General features: G+C 37.2%; 1 protein-coding gene across 37 annotated transcripts in view; it reads left to right on the forward strand.

The window, feature by feature from the left end:
• RIMS2 (regulating synaptic membrane exocytosis 2) overlaps window positions 1–22,424 on the forward strand; it is a 577,313-nt gene that overhangs the window by 540,882 nt on the left and 14,007 nt on the right. The window contains exon 1 of one of the 37 annotated variants that reach the window (XM_081816385.1): window positions 5,099–5,340. The exons of the other annotated variants lie outside the window; for them this stretch is intronic. Within the exon in view, the coding sequence (XP_081672511.1) occupies window positions 5,199–5,340 (142 nt within the window). The 5' untranslated portion in view covers window positions 5,099–5,198. Of the gene's footprint in view, window positions 1–5,098; window positions 5,341–22,424 lie in introns of those variants that run through there. 37 annotated transcript variants of the gene reach the window in all.

Raw genomic sequence — 22,424 nt, forward strand, 5'->3', positions numbered from 1 at the left:
TACTATACATAAAGGGCTGTAGGTAATATTAGAATCCAAATTTTGTTCTTACCCTATATCATCTAGCTATTCTGCTTTTATGACTCATAATGTTGATCTTTAGAGTTTTTTTCTTCATTCCTAGGTCAACTCTTATTACTGCTTTTTGGACTAATCAAGAAATCAATTTGCTTACTTCCATGGACATTTTCATGTACCTCTCTTTTTCCTGGCCCTAAACAAGTTTTGGTAAATGTCACTCTTTATAGTTTGTCATAAGATAAAGGCAAATATTATCCTAAATCTCATTACAGAATAACGAAAATGCTGATCATTTAATGTTTCTTTTTTATCTTCTTGTACTCTAAACATCCCTTGACTTCATCAATCTGTTGTGAAAGTTTCAGGTTGACCAGCTGCTAAAGTGTACCATCTGCTATTCACTTTGTAAGTATGCTGAGTAGACACCAAAACTACGTTGAAAAGCTGAAAAATCACAAAAGCTTAAAATTTTTTTGTACTATATTGACAGGAAGCTGGGGATGGGAGAAGAGACTGTATATTTTAGATTTCATATGCAAGTCAAGGCTAATTGCCCAAGACTATTAAAGACTTCTGGCAATCTGACGTTAGTAGAAAATGTTGACTACATGGATTTGGTCTCTCATGACTTAAATGCGAAGTTATTTTGTGACAGAAAAAAGAATATCTATTTAGGATTCTGAGACTTGGTTTTGAATTAAAAAAATACATCCATAAATGTTTTTATTTAGCAAAGAATCATTGCTGTAAGGAGGATTGGTTCACGGTGGCAAAGTAATTGACATCAATTGTGAAGCCTGAGGTAGGAATGAATCTCCATGTTACCTAAAGCAAATGTATGTCGGGAGGTTAGTTCAGTCTGCAGCATGCTCTGTGACCTATCCTGAGCAATTTCTGTCTCTTCTAGCAACGAGCCATTTCTGGATTGGCTGGAAAACACTGTATGGTGATAGAGTAGCCAGAGGAGTACTTTTTCTGTTTCTTTTTAGCATATCTACCTCTGGGCCTTGCTACCTGTTTTCTCCACTACTTCTCTCAGGGACTTACTTCCTTTTCTTCCCTTCCCTTTATTAGATAACTATGTTCCTGACTGAACTAATCTGCAGTCTAGACACTGTACAGCTACTTCACGTAATAACTGTTTTATATATCCACTTAAGTGACCAAGTCTCTATTTCAGGAATAAACTAATATAGTTTAAAATTTGGGTGATTTTTTTTTTTGAGAAACGGTTAAAAAAAAGAGACATAAATGACATGTATTCTAGACCTGTTATAATTGTGGCTATGATTTGATAAAAAAAAAAAGCAAATGTAGATTTAAAATTGATGTACAGTCAGAATAAACAATATGGTTTTAAGGATATGTTTTCAATATTTCTTTTCTCTTCAATCAAATAATTTCCTGTACAATTCATACTGTATCTATCGTCTATTTCTGTGTAAGTATTCATGGTATGAGACACCTGTGATGTAGTATACAGGGCATTGAACCTGAAATCAGAGCCTCTGAATTGGAGTCTTGCTCTGCCACCTTCTAATTAAGCAAATCACTTAATATATTGAGTCTTTTCTAACTCATCTATAAAGAAGAAGTAATGATGACATTTTCAGGGTTGACGTAAGAATTAAGGGGCATGATTGGTGTGATATTCAACAAATAGAATGCTATAATAGTATATGGATGCTAGACTTATATATCTTTTCTTCAAAAAGATGATTTTCATATTTAGTGGTAGAATCTCTTCTCAAGACCACATTGTGCTTCTAGAAGGTAATTTATTGTGTATATTTGTGACTCACGTTTTCCTCTGATTATCTTTGGTTGAATAAGAAAGTTATAAATAATTCAAATACTGGATTATAATGATTCTGGAGTTATACTTAGTTTTATATAATGAAACTACCTAATGGCACATCACTTGAGAACTATATCCAAAGCCATTTGAATATGTAGAATACAGTATGGAGGAATGACATGTGTGAATTTTTATCAGTGGTTTATTTTTTACGTAAATTTTTTAGTTCCTTTGGGGGCAGTAGTACTTATATCAGAATGGAATAAGAAATAATCAACTTGCTGAAAATATATAAACCAGAAATATTATTTATACAAGATTTATTATACATAGGCAAGCAATTGAGCATAGGACAAAAAGAAGTAGAATTATAAATGTTCTCAATAAGTTCAGTGTATGCCACAAGGTATCATTCAGGACTAGAGGTCTCTAGCTATTATTGTACTTTGTCTCTTGAATGCCATGTGCCAACATTCTGCTGTTTCCTTAAAGCTTTCTTCCTTGAAATAAGGTGATTTTCTTCTTTCTTCTTGAGTTCTCCCTACTTCTTATGCCATTCTTCTGTCACTTCTCTGTATCTCTAAGCTTCTAACTATAGGGAAAAATATCAGCTTCCCAGGACAACCATGTTCTAAAACTACAAGAGAGAAATGGTGGTCCTATAGAAATAGCTTCATCTAGACTATTCTAGACTAACTTCTTCGTGGTGCAGAAAGCCAGGTCATTAACACAGAGAAGGCAGGGCCCAAGCAACTCAGACATGACCACCGTTTCAGGTTTTATATTCCCTATCCCCCGGCAATCTCTAGTAGAAACCCAAGGTATTCCCTTTCAAAGTGACTTTCAGCTATCATTCTGATGTCCCTGGATGCCAAAATAAAAGTTTCCACACCTGGCCAATTTATTTTCCTAGGATTTCCCCACTCAGTCCCTCTTCCTCAATTCTTTCCTCCTGACCACAACACAATACACACATGTGCACGCACACACACTTGTACCCATACATGCAGACGTATTCCTAAAACAATACTGCAATTGATGCAGTAACTACATGGGCTAGCCGCTAATATTTTGTTTCACTTTATTTTTTGGAATGCTGATCAAAACTTAATAACTGATTTTCAGGACTCACTAGAAATTTGTGACCCACAGTTTAAAAAAATATATTAGATGACTTTAAATAGTTTTTTTCAGTTTGCAAAATTCTGATTGTCTTTATTCTTATGGTGAAAATTTCATTTAATAAAAACGTCTTTGTTCTCTGAACAAAAAGCAATATGGTATGAAAAAGTGCTCTTAGAGTTCCTGGCTTTATCAATGTTCTATTGAAATGCTGATATGTTACAAAAGTGAATAAAGAACAGGAAATTGAACTAAGGAGTTGTAGGAATAATAATGAGAAAAGACTAAAGCCTTCAGAAAAACTGAAGCAAGAAACCTGGATAATCCTAAATCTAAGCAACCAAAAGTTATGTGATGGCATGCTTATTTGTACTGAAAGTTTCCTAATTTTTAGAAAGATTTGAAAGGATGATTTACCTGAATGCATTTTTTTAATACCTTCTAAATTGCAGTGTCCAATGGCCAGAGTCATTAACATCCCTAGAAGGCCCTGGTAATCTGTTCCTCTGCCTCTTATCTCTCTGACCTCCTTTCCTTCCCTCTCACTCATCCCACTGCAGCCACGCTAGCCCTTTCTGCTGGTCCAGGACACACCTCGAACCTTCCCACTGGAGGTTCTCTTTGCCTCAAACTCATTCTCCTCCTCACATACCCGAATGGCTAACTTCCTCAACATCTTCACACCTCTGTTGAAATGTCACCTGGTCGATGAGGCCCACTCTAACAGACCTTTTTTTTTTTTTTTTTACGTTGCAGACTGCCCCATCTCTCTTAATTTTTTCCCATTTGCATTTATCCTAACCCTTTTAACACTGTGTACTTTACTGATTTATGGTGTCTGTCCCCACTACTAGAATGCAAGCTCCACTAGAGCAGAGATTTTTACCTGCTCTGATTATTGTTGTGTCCTAAGTGTTTGCAAAGGTACCCAGCATATACGAGGAGCTCAAGTAGATTTAATTGAATGAGCGTTTGAATCTCCCAGTACATCAAGCAAAGAATTTGTACATATATATTACTTAGGAAATATTTATTGTATGAAAAAATAGAGCTCCCTTACACATACCCAAGAATCAAGCTGTGACATGGTTAGGACTGGAATCATTGTACCCTACCTTCCCACCCCCCTAGATAAAGAAACTGAGAGGTTGAGGGACTTGTGTAAACCATGAAAAGTGGGGCAGTCTTCTGACTCCTATTAAAATGGAATTATGGTTGCTTCATATCCTGGGATAGGGATTTGCAGTTTCCAGAATGTGACATGTTATGTCACTTATAAACTGTTTTGTTTCTAGTATGTTTGTGTTGCGTCCAACTTAAGAGGATGCTATCTTTTATTTAGATGTTTAAAGCCTTCCAGTGTTTATTGTCATTCTTAGCAACATTAGGTAGCAGATTATTTAATTCAGAGAAAGAAAGCATTAAACATTGCTGAAATTAAAGCAAAGTTGATAAGCAAGAAAGTACTTTTTTAGTGTGGGTGCTTTTTCAGGCTCTTGGTTTCTTTTTAACCTTTTTCTCCTCTGTTGAATTTTTTTTTTAAAGACAGACGGTAAATGAGAAAGCTTTAATTCTAGGCTTCCGTGGAATCTATTAAAAATTGGGGAGCCTTGTGTTAGGATTTGGAGAAAATTTCAGTATTTCCTGTCAGTGCTTGAGGAGCGTTAACAAATTAAGTGAAACTGAGGAAAGGGAAAGTGACAACCAAAAATTTCCTGATATATTACCCGTCTGCGATGCCTAACGTAGTGCGTGTAACTAACACCCTCTGGTCCTAAGCACGCGGCGGGAAGAAGAGGAGCTCGCAGGGGTTGCTCTGGGTCCGAGTTGCCCAGAAGCCAGGGCGCGCGGCTCCGAAGCCGCCAGCCCACCGCCACCACCTCCCCCTGCGACTGCTGATTGGCGGGGACCACAGCATCAGCAGCATCTCCCGGCGAGGGGAGGGCGGCGAGACTCCGCAGCCACTGCCTCCGGGATCCTCAGCTCCCTCCCGGCGAGACCTCGGACTTTTGCCGCAAGCAGCCGCGTCTCCGCCCGCCACCGTCTCGACCCCCTCCTCGTGGCCCCTCCCCAACAAAGTGGAGGACCCGGCCGCCGGGAAAGCCACGTCCGGTCCGGACCGGGTCGGCGAGGCCGGGGCCAGAACCCCAAGGGTCCCGTCGCACCGTCCTGGCCCCCGAAGCGCTGCGATCGCCGCGCCCCAGCCGCCAAGACGCCTCGTATCCTGTACCGCGGGAAGAGTGGGTCTTCGTCCAAGATGGGCCGGCAGGGCTTGGGGGGCGCCGGCGCTGCGGGGCGCTCCATGCAGCGCTCCCAGAGCCGGAGCAGCCTCTCTGCCTCCTTCGAGGCACTGGCCGGCTACTTTCCCTGCATGAACTCCCTGGAGGAGGAAGAAGGAGGTGAGGCTGTCTGTAGTTGGCATTTCTGTCTGTTCACCCCCTGGCATCTCGGTGGGTGGAGGGTTGGCAGGGGAGCGAGCACTCCCAGGAGCAGCGTCCCTAGCCCCGCTCGGCTCTCGGGCACTGCGCTGGGTTGAGAGACCCCCAGGCGCGCCGGCTGAGCTGCCAAGTTCCGTTTTATTGGTTTATTCCGAGAGCTCCACCAGCGCTGACTTGGGAGACAGCTTTCCTAGTGAAGTTCCTTCTCAGGTGCTTGCAAGTTGAGTAAGGATGCAGTCTGGGGGAGGCAAGGCAGCAGCCGTCGGGGCACCCCACTATGTTTTTGTTTAGTCCCGTGATCTCGGTATTAACATTTGGCCTCCAGGACAGAAGTACTCAAAAATTAAAGGGGGAGGCAGCAGCGAATCCCCGCTTGTGTAAATTCAAGATCCAGATGAGGGGAAGCGGTGATACAATGGACAGGTCAGAGGTTGACCGTACTGAAGGGGGGTTTGGACTCTGGACTCTGGAAACTGTTCACACCGCACAGTGCTGTCAACCTACCTGACCGTCGGTTGTCTATCTCTGGTGTTAGGGGATCCCGTGATAAGTAAGCTGAAGAGAAAAACGGGGAAGAGAACTCTTTGTTTTAAACTTCTCACCAAGTGGTTTCAAAACCTTCGTAAAGTTTTGAATAACACAACATAGGTTTTCTTCATGAAGAACTTTTCGTAAGATTTAACAACTAACACAAAAAAACATAATTTGTAAATCAAAGTAAAAATTGACTGCTGAATAATGGCGTTCCCAACATTTGAAATAGTGTTTATTAATTTATTGATATGCTACTTGCAAACCGTGTTCATCTTTACACGTATATCCAGAGTACGTTAGTTATCATCATCATGTTAACTCTAGTATTGTATGGTAATAGAGTTTATTCTGCTTTTATTTTGTGACAATCAATGACCTCTTATCAGGATATCTGCACTGAGCCCTGATTGACAATCAATGACCTCTTACCAGGATATCTTTACGGAGCCCTGATTTAGAAGAAACTAACTACCTGCTCCGTGACGAGGTAGATACGCTTCCCCCTATTTTTCCCAGTTGGAGGGACAGGGAGCTGGAAAATGGGAGGATGAACAATGTCTGGAACGTGGTCTTCAAAAGAATTCACTAGTTAGAGCCATCCAGGTTTCTTCTAGCTTATTGTTGCAATCCCAGTTTGCAATCTCAGTTTGCTATAGATCACTAAAGGATACTTCCCTATGCAAACAACTTTTAATTTTCATACTAATGTCTTGCTAGTTTTGTTTGAACATTGACATTTCACTTGTTTTCTATAATTAAATGGTTTAAAATCTCAGAAGTGTAAACAAGTCAAGAAATTAGAAAATCACATTGGGTAAATGAATGATCACGACTGAAGCTAAAACTTTCAGTATTTATTATGAGCCAGGCGCTGTTCAAAGAACTTAACTGTATTTACTCTTTTAGGCCCACAAGAACGTTATGAGGCAGTATTTTTTATTATCCCTATTTCACAAAGAGTACACTGAGGCAGAGAGAAATTCAGAAACTTGCCCATGGTCAGTGTCTCCCTGGTAGTAGGCAATAGAGTTGCCTATGAACCCAGGCAGTCCACAACACAACCTACACACCCAACTCTGGGCTATACTAGATTATTATTTGCATATACTTGGCCACAGTCACATACCTTGCAAGTGGTGAAGCTAGAACTCAAACCCAGCTGTGCCTGAAAATCCATATTTAAATGAAACAAATTATTAGAGACTCATTTCTCAGTTTTTAATTTTTACACCAAGTCTTCAGTCTTGAGTTTGCTTCAGATAAACTTTCATCATTCTTCCCTAAGTTATAACCAGAATTGTTGAATTTATAAAATACCATTCCTAAAGAGACAGGGAAAGCTTATATATAACATGAAAATTTTCAAAATTTAAAATACATTCATTTAACCTTGGCTTACACAGATCTATCCCAGAGGAAAATCCTCTATCTACACATGGGAAGTTGAAACAGATTTCTGTTCCACTATATGGCTTATTGAGTTGCCAAGACAATGTTTCATAAGGAAGCTAGTGTTTTCAAAATTAAGCCATAGTTATCTACAGGTAACCAAAGAGGAATTGCTCCCCATAAATGAGCAGTCTTTCTACTGGGCTATGGTCATCTACATGGCCAAGAGAAGATTTCCTGACTTTCTTCTTGTCTTGCAGTATTCCTACCAGCCTTGAAAGTCCTGAAGTGTTTTTAGGGTATTCCACATACCCTGTAGAGTTGTAAAAGTTAGAAATCACTGTCCCGGAGCAGTGCTTCCTACTTTTTTTTTTTTTTTTTCTATTGAGACACCCACAGGGACACATGAAGTTCATGTGGGTAACATACTCTCGTAAGCTTATTCAGGAATATGTTGTTATAACTGTGAGACCCATTCTAATGTATAAAGAAAAGTAAATCCATCACAACAACAAATCCATCACACTGATTGAGAACAACTTGTCTAAAGAGATTGGTGGTCTATGAACAAGTGTAATTTGACTAATGAAACTGATTTTAAATTAGCCTGATTTTAAAGCTCGTCTTTTTTTTCTTTTTGGTCTTTTCAGACATCGTGCAATAACTAACTCAAATGTCCTCTGCCTTCCAGTTCCATAGTCTCACTTCATTCTTCTGCTGTGCATCTGGACATTGCCATTCTGCACAAGAAGTACCAAGAACTTTATTGAGAAACCATATTCTTTTTATTCATTTGTTCATTCAAAAAAATTTAGTGAGGCTATTTGATGTGAGGGCAACGGGAGTCCTTGAAATAGTTTGATATGCTCCCTACCCTTTTAGAGCTTCCAGTCTAATGGAGATAGATATTAATAGGAACAACTATGTAATTATAACTGACTAGTGTTAGGAAGGCGAAGTACAGAGTGCAATCAGAATTATAAGAAAACTTAATTGAGGAGTTAGAGAAGGGTGTCCTGAGAAAGTGAGAGTGAAACATGGATTTGGGCCTCAGTGACAGCTCTCAGTCCCTCACCTGCTGGGAGCAGTGCCTCCTGCAGACCTGTGAAAACAATACGCAAAGAGCCCACAGCTAGGAAGTTCCTGAACTAGGATCTAAAGCCATAATTTGGCTCTGGAGTTTATAATCCTAACTGCTCTGTGTATTGTTTCCTCATTATTATAGTACACTTTCTAGTAATATGCTATGGAGTTGATGACCAGGTACAGTACATTAATAATAGTTAGTAATTATTGAACACCCATGTGCCACATTCCTTTGGTTTCCTAATTCTTCAAGGAAGTTATTATTTTCAACATTTTACACATGTGAACACTGAGACTCAGAGACGTTAGTTTGGCCCTGGATTATAAATTTCAATGGGGCGTTGTCATTGAGGAGGAAAGGGGCATTCCTATAAGCAAAATAAGTTAAGTGATTTGTCTTTGTAGCATCTTTTTTGTATGCTTGTAGTTCTTTTTTATGTTATTTTCTTTTTTGCTTCCTTGTCCCTGGATATATTCTAAATAACAATTCTCCAATTCTCTGAGTAGCTTTTTTTTTTTAATTAATTTATTTATTTGAGAGAGAGAGAACACAAGTGGGGCAGGATGGGGGCTGAGGGAGAGGGGCAAGCAGACTCTGTGCTGAGTACAGAGCCCAATGTGGGGCTCGATCCCAGGACCCTGGGATCAAGACCTGAGCCAAAGGCAAACACTTAACTGACTGAGCCACCCAGGCTCCCCATGCTTTTTTTTTTTTTTTTTAAGTAAAAGTAATAATAATAGCCCCTTACATTTTACTTAACAGTTTATGAATTTTGTTTACTTATTTTATCATTGAATCCTATGAGATAAGTATTAACTTCACTATATAAACTACTTGGCCCCAACATTGAATCTATGAGTCTACCTCCCCAATGTAGAATATTATTGTTATGTAGAATTTTTAAACATTACAAGTAATTCTAAGATTCCTTCCTAAGAAAGAAGCAATCATTTCAAGGAGAATTTACCATTCTGCACAAGAAGTACCAAGAACTTTATTGAGAAACCATATTCTTTTTATTCATTCGTTCATTCAAAAAAATTTAGTGAGGCTATTTGATGTGTCAGCAACGGGAGTCCTTGAAATAGTTTGATATGCTCCCTACCCTTTTAGCAGCCCCACAACTTCCCATCTATAGATTCAATGGTAAGTGGTTATCGTCTTACAATGTAGAAAATGGCACATTTTCTAACACTTGGTAGATATGGTTTCTCAGAGACTATTTTAATGTTGTTACCTGTGGTTCTGGGCTAGTGATCTTTGTTCAGTTAGGTACATATAATATATGATGAATTTGATTTACTTGATTTTATGGCCTGACTTCTTTGGTTAAAGTATGGCTTGGCAATTATACAGAAGAGATCTTATCAACTTAATGCTATTTAACTGAATAAATTAATTCATTTAATTTCTTTTACATGCCACTAGCTTAAAAATTAAATTACAGGAAGACCATCCAAGAAACAGGAATAATTTTAAATCACCAGAAAAACTGAGAAAAGGTGTTTTTTTTTTCTTGCATATGATAGTGAAGCTATGAGGAATTAATATAAAAGGAACTAAAGAGACTAATAGAAAAGACCTATTTAATTCACCCCCACTCTTTAAGAGGTCGTGCAACCAATAAGAAGAGTATAAAAAATTCTATCTTGGTCTAATCTTTGTATATAGTAAATGATACACTTAATTCTTAATAAGCAGTCCCATTTGATTAAAATGGAACATAGCACTTTGCCCATGCTCCATTGGAATAAAAAATTCACCATACACTTAAATGTAATCCTCCCAAGTATAGACATCATGCCTAGCAAAGTATCCACTAAATGTCTATTAATAATAGTATATAGTCCTACCATTCTTTTCAAAGTAGAGGTCATTATACTGACTGCTATTTTTATTTATTTTATTTATGTTGTTTTAAATTTAATATGTGATCTAGACTTTTTAAAATTCAGTGATCATAGTTTTTGCACACCTTCACAATGCCAGAATTGGAGGCAGGACATGGATACAGAGTTTTAGTCTGAATTCGTATATGTTCTTAGGAGATATTATTTTCCCTAGATTATGATTGATTACATATAATAAATCATTTCATAAATGAGTCTATACCATATTCAGAAATAGCACAACAGTTTTATATTCGGTTTACATTCTAGGCAGATAAGTGAAGCAAAAGATTTTTGAATTGAAAAACATAAATGAAAGAACAGGTCCATTCAGAGTGCTTATTAAATATTACCTTTTTATCTGAGATTCAGAATTTGTCACTGGTAAGTGTCCAAACAGTATCTTTAAAGTAGTTTAAAACTTTAATACAAAAGTCAAGTTTAAACCCCCGTGTGCTAAGTTCACTAAATTCAGAGCTAGTAAAGGGATGAGTTTCCCTATGGAGACATCCTTGTGTGTAACAACTTACAGAAGAAACCCACTAGAAGGTGCTAATGGCAGCATCCCATTGCTGCCAAGGACTGTGGTTTAATGTAAATACTCTCTGTTGTTCTTACGTAGGCTCTTATTACTGATCAGACAAGATCATTCTATACATTGCTCTATCTCCTAATGTAACAGTGTTTGATGGAGATGAGGGGGGCTTACCTAATGCTATGTATATATAATATTATTTGAACAATTGAAGAAAAAAGCTATCATAAAAATGATAGCATCGATGTAGGTTTTGAAGTACCGTTTCTTAAGATTTATATTCTACCTAATGAGACTGCAGTGAAAGGACTGTTTATTTTAGCTATTTCCGTGATCAGTTGTTCCCTTACTATCCTAAGAATCGGGGCCAGGCAGGTAACATACATCAGTGAGGTAGACCAGCTGTAATACAAATAGGAAAAGCAAGCACTCTGAAAAGCTGGAGAAAGCTTACCCACCCAGTCAGCACTCTGTTCTAGCTAATTGGTGCCAAGTTGAGTATCAGCCCAGGGTTGGCAAACTTACTCTTCTTTTTTCCCTAAGAGAAAAGCTATAAATCTGGATGTTTACTTAAAATCTTTAACTTTTACAATGTTGGCAGCTAAATGAAAAAATATATACATTATTTGGGCCAAACAAAACGTAACCTGTTGACCAAGTATGTGCCACCAGTTGGCAACTTCTGCGAAGGAACTGCTTTCTTCCTTCCCGTTCTTATTGTCACCTGGCTAGTTTAGGACTACATTTGCTCCCCTTTGAAATCTTCTGAGAGTCTCCCAACCTGCTCTCTACCTTCTGGGTCTCCGCTCCAATCTAACTTCATTGCCTGTGTCAGTTCTCTTATATATCGTCTTGATCGTGACACTGCTCTTCCTCCAAAAACTTCAGTAGATTCCCATTTCCTATTACATCGTTCCTTTAGCCTGACATTCAAAGTCTTTAACAATCAGGTACTTATATACAGCATAGCTTCTCTGCCTTCTAGGGCCCTTTAGGAATCCAGTAATTCAATAAAACTAAGCCTTCTTGTTCTTTGCCTCCAAATTTTTGTTCATGCTTTTCTTTCTATTCATCCTCTACCACTGTATATGCATCACATATAATTACCCTTCAAAGCGCAGCTCATATCTTGTCCATGTTTTCAGAAGCTATATGAGCTTCTGCAGGCAGAGGAGAAGGTGAATGGGCATATACTGGGGTTTGAAATATTAGCTCCACCTTTTCCTCCTTGTGTGAACTAAGTGGGATGCTTAATTTCCTTGAGCTTCAGTTTCCTCCTTTTATGTGAAATGTGCATAATAATACTTACCTTGGAGAGATGTTGTGAACTGCATTGTCTTGGTTATTATTCCCTTATGATCCCATATCAACGTATGTTTACCTTTTTCTGGACTAGATTTGTGCTGTCCAATACAGGAAGCACTAGCCGCTTGGCTATTTAAATGTAAATAGATTGAAACAAAATTAAATTAAAAAATTATTTCCAGAGTCACATTAGCCACATTTTGAGTGCTCAGTAGCTACACATGACTGGTGACTACCTTACTGAACAGTGCAGAATTATAGAACATTTCCATCATTCACACAAAGTTATATTGGACAATATAGCTTCAGATACTTAATAGCACTCATATAGCCCTTAGAATATATCGCCATGGATTGTCATTATTGACTATCTTACCTCACCTACTAAATTGTAAAATTATATAATAAGGAATTATGTGATCAAATGTTACATATATTTATCTCCCACAGTGTTGCACCAAGTAAGTACTTAGCAAATATGTGGTGTGAATAAATGAACAAGTCTCTGGTTGGCTTCTGTGTTCATATCATGGAATAGAAAGAAGCTATTAGAGCTGGAAGAGACCAAATTGTTTGAATAACTGTTTCTAATCTTGCAGGTGCAATAGTGCTTGAAAGTCATGTGTTCTTGGTGCTATACCTGGAAGTTGGGCATACTTAGCCCCTTATAAACTAGAAACATATTTTTCTACTGTAAATTATAAATGAAACGTGTATGCAGTATGTTTCATTTAGGGTGCCTTCTTATAATCAACAGAAACCAAGTCTAGCAATTAGATGGAAAAGGTATTTGCTAAGGGATTTTGGATAGGTCACAGAGTCTTTAGGACGACCGGAGATTCTGTGCTAGAGGTTAGAAAAGTTGTCCCAAACCATACTGCAGAACTAATCCTACTGAACTATCACTGCTGCTTAGCACAGAAAACACAGTTTGCACTGTTGTCAGCCTTTGAAGTGGAATCATTACCTACTGCTAGAGGACCATTCTTGGAAATTATACATTGTGGCTACCACCCTCATTAGAATGGGAGCCCGCGATGTCCCAGCTTCTTTGCTTCATTAGCTTCAGATCAAAGTTTGGGGCAGTGGTGTCTGATCAGCAGAACCTCAGCCATTTGTTCGTGCCCTGTTTGCCAGACAGGCTAGTAATACCCAACAATTTTAGTATCTACAATTGAAGGATAGATTATTTCTCATACATAGGAAAAGGGTTCAAATACTAGTGAGCCAAAAGCATTAACAAATATCCACTTAATAATATAAAATAATTAGCGGTGGAAAAAGCCCATTAAACTCAGCCTAATTACCTATTTTTAATATTTTTAAATACTAGTTTGCTATTGGGTTATTTTCCTCTTTGCTTGATAAGCATAAGCAAATAGGAAAAGGGGGGGGGAATCTATGGAAGAAGGCTAGAATAAAGACTATAGCTCTCTTAATTTTAACTTTTTCTGCAGATTTGGCTACCCAAATATCCATGCACACTCTTATTTTGCATATAGAACATAGTCAATCCCTCCCTAGAAAGACAGCCTTAAAATGTCATTCATTTACTGCATGCAAATTGAAATCTAGAATGTTTGAGTGATGTATAGTTCTCTTCCTCATATCCAGATGGGGCTTTTCATGTTATGTAAATATGTGTATATATATACATATATATATATATGTATATATATATGTATATATATACTGGCAAACCTACAGATAAGTTATCTGCTTACAATACATTCATTTTAAATGGTAGAGTAGCAACAGGATAATGGAAATAAAAATTCTCATTTAGAAAGAAGAAAATAGGGGGACACCTGGGTGGCTCAGTCAGTTAAGCGTCTGCCTTTGGCTCAGGTCATGATCTCAGGGTCCTAGGATCTCAGCTCAGCAGGGATTCTGCTTCTCCCTCTCCCTCTGCCCCTCCCCAGCTCATGCTCTCTCTCTCTCTCAAATAAATAAAATCTTAAAAAAAAAAAAAAGAATTGTGTTTAAAAAAAAAAAGGAAAGGAGAATAGGAAAAACAAAACAATGAATTATCCACAAGAATTATCAAGTCCCACCTGGAAGGAATTGCAAAGATTGACAGAATACATTCCTTGGTTTACTCACCTGGCAACCTCGATTCTGTTTTTTTAGAAAGTATGTCTTTGCCTTTATTCTTCATTGGCCACAAAGATTTGCTTTGAAGAGGAGGCTATATAGTATTAATAGCCTGTTTCTGCTACTGCATATTAGGAAACTCAGTAGTTACCTTAAGAGTTGAGCAGACTTTTCTAAGTGGGCTTAGTCCTTTAAAAATTCAATAGTCATACAGTCTATTTAATTCCAGTTAGTTTCAAGTATGAGTAACTCCAACCAAACACCTCATTTGACAAAGATTTTAAGCCTCAAGATTCTGTTTTTTTAGTTTGTAGCTTCTGTGCCCTGCCCGCTTCTTGTGCTCTCAACTTAATGGCATCCACCTCGATATCATCTGAAAACAATGGAAGGAAACCCCTTAATCCATTTTGGTCAGCAGTCTCTTTTCTCCCCTTTTGAATGTCAAGGCCCCACTTAATTATTCCTGCAAGTTTCTTCCTGCAAGTTTAGGATAATTTCACACTTTCCAGTCATTTTTCAAATAAGAATTTGTATGGCATTTTACAGTTTTCAAAACTGTTTCACATAGATTATAGTGTCAGATCTTTATTCATCACTACTTAGGCCTAATTCTGGGCTCTCTGTTCTATTTTGTTGATCTATTTTTCTATTCTTTCACGAATACAATATTGTCTTGATTACTGTAGCTTTAAGTAAGTCTTGAAATTTGACAGTGTCGAATTTCAAGTGTCCATAGCTTACAGCTCTCCAACTTTATTCTTTGCCTTCAATTTTGTGTTGACTATTCTGGGTCTTTTTCCTCTCCATAATAAACTTTAGAATCAGTTTGTCAATATCTACAAAATAATTGCTGGGATTTTGATTGGGATTGCATTGAATCTATAGATCAAGTTGAGAAGAACTAACATCTCAATAATATTAAGCTTTCCTATTCATGAACATGGAATATCTCTCCATTTATTTAATTCTTTGATTTCATTCATCAGAGTTTTATAGTTTTCCTCATACCTAACATTATTTCATTTTTTGTATGCTAATATGTGATACTGTTGTGTTTTTTTCCTAATTTCAAATTCCATTTGTTCATTGCTGTTATATAGGAAAAAATTTGCCTTTTGTATATTAACCTTGTATCCTACAACCTTGCTATTATCATTTATTATTTCCAGGAGTTTTTAGATATATATTTTATTGGATTTTCTACATAAACAGTCATATCATCTGTGAGCAAAAAAGTTTTATTTCTTCCTTCTCAATCTGTATAATTTTTATTATCTTTTTTTGCCTTACTGCATTAGTTAGAATTTCCAGTAAGCTGTTGAAAGGAGTTATGAGAAGGAACATACTTGTTTTGTATTGAATCTTGGTGGGAAAGCTTTGAGTTTCTCACTATTAAATTTAATGTTGGCTTTAGGTTTTTTATAGATTTTTTTTATTTTATTATGTTATGTTAATCACCATACATTACATCATTAGTTTTTGATGTAGTGTGCCATGATTCATTGTTTACGTATAACACCCAGTGCTCCATTCAGTACGTGCCCTCTTTAATACCCATCACCAGGTTAACCCATAGATCTTTTTTATCAAGTTGGGAAAGCTCTTTATTCTTTTTTTTTTTTTAAAGATTATATTTATTTACTTGACAGAGAGAGACACAGTGAGAGAGGGAACACAAACAGGGGGAGTGGGAGAGGGAGAAGCAGGCTTCCTGCTGAGCAGGGAGCCCAATGCGGGGCTCGATCCCAGGACTCTGGGATCATGACCTGAGCCGGAGGCAGACGCTTAATGACTGAGCTACCCAGGCGCCCCTAGCTCTTCTCTATTCTTAGTTTACGGAATTTTTATCATGAATAGGTGTTGGATTTTGTCAAGTGCTTTTTCTGGATCTATTGATAGGATCATGTGATTTTTCTTTTCTAGCTTGTTGATGTGATGTATCACATTAATTAATTTGTGAATATTGAACCAGTGTTGCATGACTGGAATAAATCCCACTTCATCATGGTGTATAATTCTTTTTATCCATTGTTGGATTTGATTTGCTAGTATTTTGTTGAGGATTTTGCATCTATTTCCATGGGAGATACTAGTCTATAGTTTTCTGTTCTTGTAATAGCCACTTTGTTTTACATATAAGGGTCAGAAAGGATCAGGGTCTTTTTCAACATCACATGCTGGCAAATCCATAATTTTTCACTATGTATTTAATACTGTTTGACTGCCGTGACATCATTTGATGAAATCTCCATTTTTTGTGTGGATAAATCCAAAGTAACATGCTGAGAGATAGAAATGCATATGTATATAGTAAGGAAAAGCTATTTCTTGCACATTTGTTTGAATTTTATCATAAATATATTTTTTCAACTTTATGGTAATTTTTTAAAATTTTAAATTGTAATTCCAGCATACTTAGCATACAGTGTTATATTAGTTTCAAGTGTACAATATAATGATTCAGCAATTCTATACATTACTCAGTGCTCATCAAAAGTTTACTCTTTAATCCCCATTACCTATTTCACCCATTCCCCCCATCCCCCTCCCCTCTGGTAACCATTAGTTTGTTCTCTATAGTTAAGAGGCTCTTGCTCTTTCTCTTTCACCATCACATTCTTGAAGTCAGAATTTAGTAATAAAATTAACATTTTTCCATTCATGATAAAACAAGAAAGCATGAATGATCTAAATCTTAACAGTGTTCACAAAACAATTTAAGTTTATTTGGACAAGCAGTGAGAACATGAGATGAGGTTTCAAGCCACTGATTACTCTGGAATCAGAAATTAGTGTCCAAAATACTAAAGATGGAAGCCAGCCTGTTTGAGAAATAAGCATTGGCTTTGACATTGCTAGGGTTTCCCAGTTCAAGTTTCACCTATATCACTTGCTAGCTGTGCAACTCAAGCAATTTCCTCAAATAGAAAGTGGTAGTAATAATAACCACCGTACAACACTGTTATGAGGACTAGAGGCAGGTAGATTTAATATCCAAAGCATCTCCACATAGTATTAAGTCAAGACACAAGAGCTCTTTCTTTCCTTCCTTTGTTTTAAACTTAGTAATTGAATTTTTCCCAACTTTTATTGTGAAATATTTTAAACATATCAAAAAAAGTAGGACAGTGAACATCCACTATATAGATTGACCAATTTTTAGTTGACTTTATCTTTCCTGTCTCTCCCCTGCTTCTCTCTTTTTCTCTCTCTCACACACAAACACAGTATGTATTTTTGCTGAACATTTGAGAGTGAGATAAGTTGCAGCATGCATCTCCTAATTAAAAAAAAACTACATAAACAATAAAATTAACAAAAAGTGTCTATCATCTAACATTTCCTCCATATTCACTTTTTAAACTATCCCAAAATTGTTTCTTATAGCTAAAATTTTGTTGTATTTTTTCCTCAATCCAGGATCTAGTTAAGTCTCATTCATTGTATTTGGTTGTTATGTGTAATCTAAAATAGTACTTTCACCTTTTTTTTTTTTTCATGATATTTACTTTTAAAGAATCCAGGCAAAGTTGTCTTATAGGATATCTAACAACCTGGATTTGTCTGATTGTTTTCTCTATTTCCTGTGTTTCCTGTAAACTGAACATTAGGTCTAGAGACATGGTTAATTTCAGTTTAAATGTCACAGGTGATGTAAACTTCATACATTCATCAGTAGCCACAATATCACGTTTTCTCATTCTTGGGCATGCAAAGTTTGATCACTTGGTTTAGAGATGACTACCAGTTTCCCTGTATGGAGGGGATGTATCTTTCCCTTTATAATTACAAAGTAATCTCTGAGGTAATATTTTGGTACCATGTGAATATCCTGTTTCCCAAAAACCTCTCATCAAATGATCTTTAACATCCAGCGCTGATCCTTGCCTGAATCATTACATTGGGAATAGTGATTTTAATTTAATTTTTATCTGAAACATAATTGAGCTTATTTTAATGAACTTTTAAAGTATGTATATTAACTCTGTCCCTTTACATTATACCATACGGTATAAATTAATTTAGTATTGACAGTTTATTTTCATACATTCAGTATTACTTACTTATGACATGGCATATTTTCTATTTTTCTATTGATGAATATTTTCAACTTATATATTGTTTTTTAATAAAAATAAGTGGTTTCATTAATGGGTATATTTATACTATGATGAAATATGCTGCATATTAACTTCACATACAAAGAGCAGACTAAAAGGAGTTATAAATGTAAAAGAATGTCAGGACTTAAAGACATTAAAAATCTCTCTCCAGGAGAAGTCTAAGGAGATATGATGATGACAAAATGTAATGTGACATCATGGATCAGAAAAAAAAAAATCAGATTAAAAACCAAGGAAATCTAAATAAAGCATAGACTTTAGTTAATAGTCATATATCAATATTAGTTCATTAACTGTGACAAATTTACCATAGCCATGTAAGATATTCATAATAGGGAAAATAAGGTGTGGTGTATGCTGGAATTTTCTGTACTGTCATAACAATTTTCCTGTAAATCTAAACCTCTTCTAAAACTAAAAGTTTATTAGAAGTTATTTTAATATTTTTAAAACATGAATCTGAAGTTTAAGAACAATTAAAGTTCTTTAAGCATTACTAATTCTTAAAATTTCTTTAAGCATACTAATATGACAAAACCAATGAAAGCAGTTATACAATAAAATAAGAAATGCAGAGTTTTTATTCAGAAAACTGCATTCAAAGTGGTCAATATATAAATAATGTTGAAAAAAGGAAAAAGTTACAAAAATTTAGCACCCCTTAGTTACAAGAGAAATGAATAGTGTCTTCCAGCAATTCTGTGTGGATCAGCCAGAATAGGTTAGGTTATGCTGTAATAACAAAGGATTCAAAATTATTTGTGGCTTAACTCAAAGAATTCTTGTTTCACTCCTTCTGCAAGTCCATTGAGAGTCATACTTGTGGCTGTCCTCAGGGACCCAGGCTGGTGGAGGTGCCTGTTGGTAACTGCTTCCACATTAAAGGATGGGGGCATGGTGACTCGCACTTCAACTGTTGAAGCTTCTTCCCAGCAGTTACAGGGGCCAGGTTTGCCCACATTTCATTGGCGGAGCAAGTCACATCACCACACCTAACTTCAGAGGTGGGGGGACAGGTGAATATATTCAAACAGACCCAATGTCTATCATGATTGTGACTTCTGTTTATAGTTCACTGTATTGTAGCTATTAACTACATACCTTTCATAATAGTTTTGACAAAGCTGTTGGAACAAATGGATTTGTGTTAAGCTCTGAAACAATTTTAGAAATCAATTGCTAATTTCTACTAATTTTTATTTTATTGTAATTGTTAATGCAGATCCTGGTTTAACTCAGAAGAAATTATCAGGTACTTGCCCCTATTTTGTTTAGACTTTTAGGGGTTTGAATTATATTTATTATAATAAGTATATAGTAAGTGTTATTTATTATAGTAAGAAGCCCTGACAAACATAAGTACACAAGCTTTTATATGCAATTACAGCAACCTACTCGTGAGTATCCCGCTATTGAGGAGTATAAATCACCCTCCTTCATGTCTTGATACATAATCCACAGATGGGAAGTTATGTCCCCAGTGGCCACCATTGAGGTGAGATAAAGGGCTGAAAGCATTTCTTACACTTGAAAGTTTGAGGAATTAGAGGGGTTAGGTGGAATAAAGTTCAATTTGAAAGTCTTCTACTAAAGGGGAGCTAGCCACTCTGGACCTCAACTTTCTCATTGCTACAGTAAGGGAGTATGTAAACCATAAAAGCACATTGGATCCCTGAGGTAGCTTCTGAAATTCTATGAATCGGTAATTTTAGAAATTCTCATTTTTAATGCATTTTTAAATTCTTTGAATGTAATGCAAATGGCTTCTCTAAATTATACTCACTCTGGAAAATGGTAATTTTTAATAAAATGCAAAATCAGTGTCTTATTAACTCCAAGCACATAAACTGTGGCCAAAACTACAAATTAAAGACAGTTTTCAGAATCTACCAACCTGTCTTCAACCTGTTTCCATAAATAACTTCCCACATTAATGTCCAGAAAATCCTGACTCATCAGTAAGTCTGCCTTCAAAAAGGGGATGAGACCGTCCAAGTGAGAGCAAGCAGGAATGGGTTCTGTGGATACAAGATTTGGAAAGGAGTCACCATATAACATTAGGTTTGGCATTTCATTTTGAGCTTCATCTAGGGACTTATGAAAGTTTCCAGATCGGTAACAGAGAGGACCTTTTCATTGTTGTTGTCAAGTCACTCAAAGGGTTTTCAGATTATTAGGGGAAACTGACCGGTTGTTTATGGTTGTTTATTTAATCAAGTGGCTTTCATTGAATACAGAGGGTGCCAAGTAAATGAGTCATCAGACTAAGCAGAGCAGAATAACATGGACACCTCCTGTGTTCTGCTTTCTGCCTGTGATGTTTGGCAATTCAAGAACTTGATTTTTACCTGCAGGCGCCTTCTCCAAATACACTATGGTTTAAAATACCTAACACCAGAGTGGTTTTAAGGGCTCTACAACAACATAATCTGGGCCTTGGTTCTATAGCTTGCTACCTCAGTATTTTTAAACATCTGTATATACTCACACAGGCACATATATTTTACATGTTTATGTATATGTATGTAGTATATATATTTATACCTTTTTAAAAATATAAATTTTTTAATCATGACTATTAAGTCCTTAAGAAAAATTTCAGTTGGGCTACTCCTATGGTCCCAATAGGTTATTTTTATGGACCTTGCCATTTAAAAGAACATGTATCTAAAAAATTCTCTATTGCTGCTTAACAATTTTCACAAATTTAGCAGTGTAAAACACTCAGTTCGTAGTTCTGTAAGCCACATGTCTGGGATGGTATGGCGTGGCTGGGTTTTCTGCTGAGGGTATCACAGGGTGAAACCAGTTGCTGGCTGGGCTGAGTTCTTGTCTGGAGGCTCTGGGGGAAAACTGCTTCCAGGGACATTCAAGTTATTGGCAGATTCCAGTTCTTTGCAGTTGTAGGCCTGAGGCCCCTGTATTCTTGCTGCCTCTCAGCCAGGCATCTCTTTCAGAAGCTAGAAGCTGCTCGCAAGTCCTTTCCACGTGGTCCCCTCCATCTTCAACCAGCAAAGTTACAATGAATCTCTCATGGGTTTCAGATCTCCCTCAGTGACTCTTCTAGAATTAGCCAGAGAAAGCATTCTGCTTTTAAAAGGCTCATGTGGGTATGTCAGGCCCACTCAGATAATCTCCCTATCTTTAAAGTCAACTGATTAGTAACCTTTTTTTTTTTGTTAAAGATTTTATTTATTTATTTGACAGAGAGAGAGCACAAGTAGGCAGAGTGGCAGGCAGAGGGAGAGGGAGAAGCAGGCTCTCCGCCGAGCAGGGAGCCGGATGTGGGGCTCAATCCCAGGACCCCAGGATCATGACCTGAGCTGAAGGCAACCGCTTAACCAACTGAGCCACCCAGGCGCCCCAACTGATTAGTCACCTTAATTACATCTACCAAATTCCTTTTGCCTGGTAAATACATAATCATGGGGCCATCTTAGAATTCTGCCTGCTACACTTACCTTATGTAGACACCCACATCCACTGTTCTCCAGGTTCCGTTTTTAGGTTGGGTGACATGACAAAGCATTTGGAGCATTAAATGTGAATCACCATGGTCAATTATATTTAGATGAAATTACTTTTTTTTTTTTAAGATTTTTTATTTATTCATCTGAGACACAGAGATACAGAGAGAGGAGAGAGCCTGAGCAGGGAGAGAGGCAAAGGGAGAAGGAGAAGCAGGCTCCTCGCTGAGCCAGGAGCCCGACGTGGGGCTCGATCCCACGACCCTGGGATCATGACCTGAGCCGAAGGCAGACGCTTAACCATCTGAGCCACCCAGGCGCCCTAGATGAAATTATTTTTATTGTGAATGTCATGCAAAGGATTTGTAGTACTGAAAAATACATTTACTTTCTAAATAAGTGTATGTGGTGCATTAGAAAGAAGTACATTAAAAGCCATAAAGACCTATTATAAACATGCAGCATGTTGCTTACAATTCTCGATCCCATCCGATGACGATGAGTAGCTTTATCTCCTCCGTGTCTGCCACTAATCATGATCTTGGTCATACAGTAATGACACAGACTCGTAGGCTTTATAGCTAAAAGACAGCAGAGAGCGTCTGTGACCACCACCCCTAA

Source organism: Leptonychotes weddellii, chromosome 4 (genome assembly GCF_054177405.1).
Source record: "Leptonychotes weddellii isolate Sample4059 chromosome 4, ASM5417740v2, whole genome shotgun sequence".
NCBI lineage: Eukaryota > Metazoa > Chordata > Mammalia > Carnivora > Phocidae > Leptonychotes > Leptonychotes weddellii.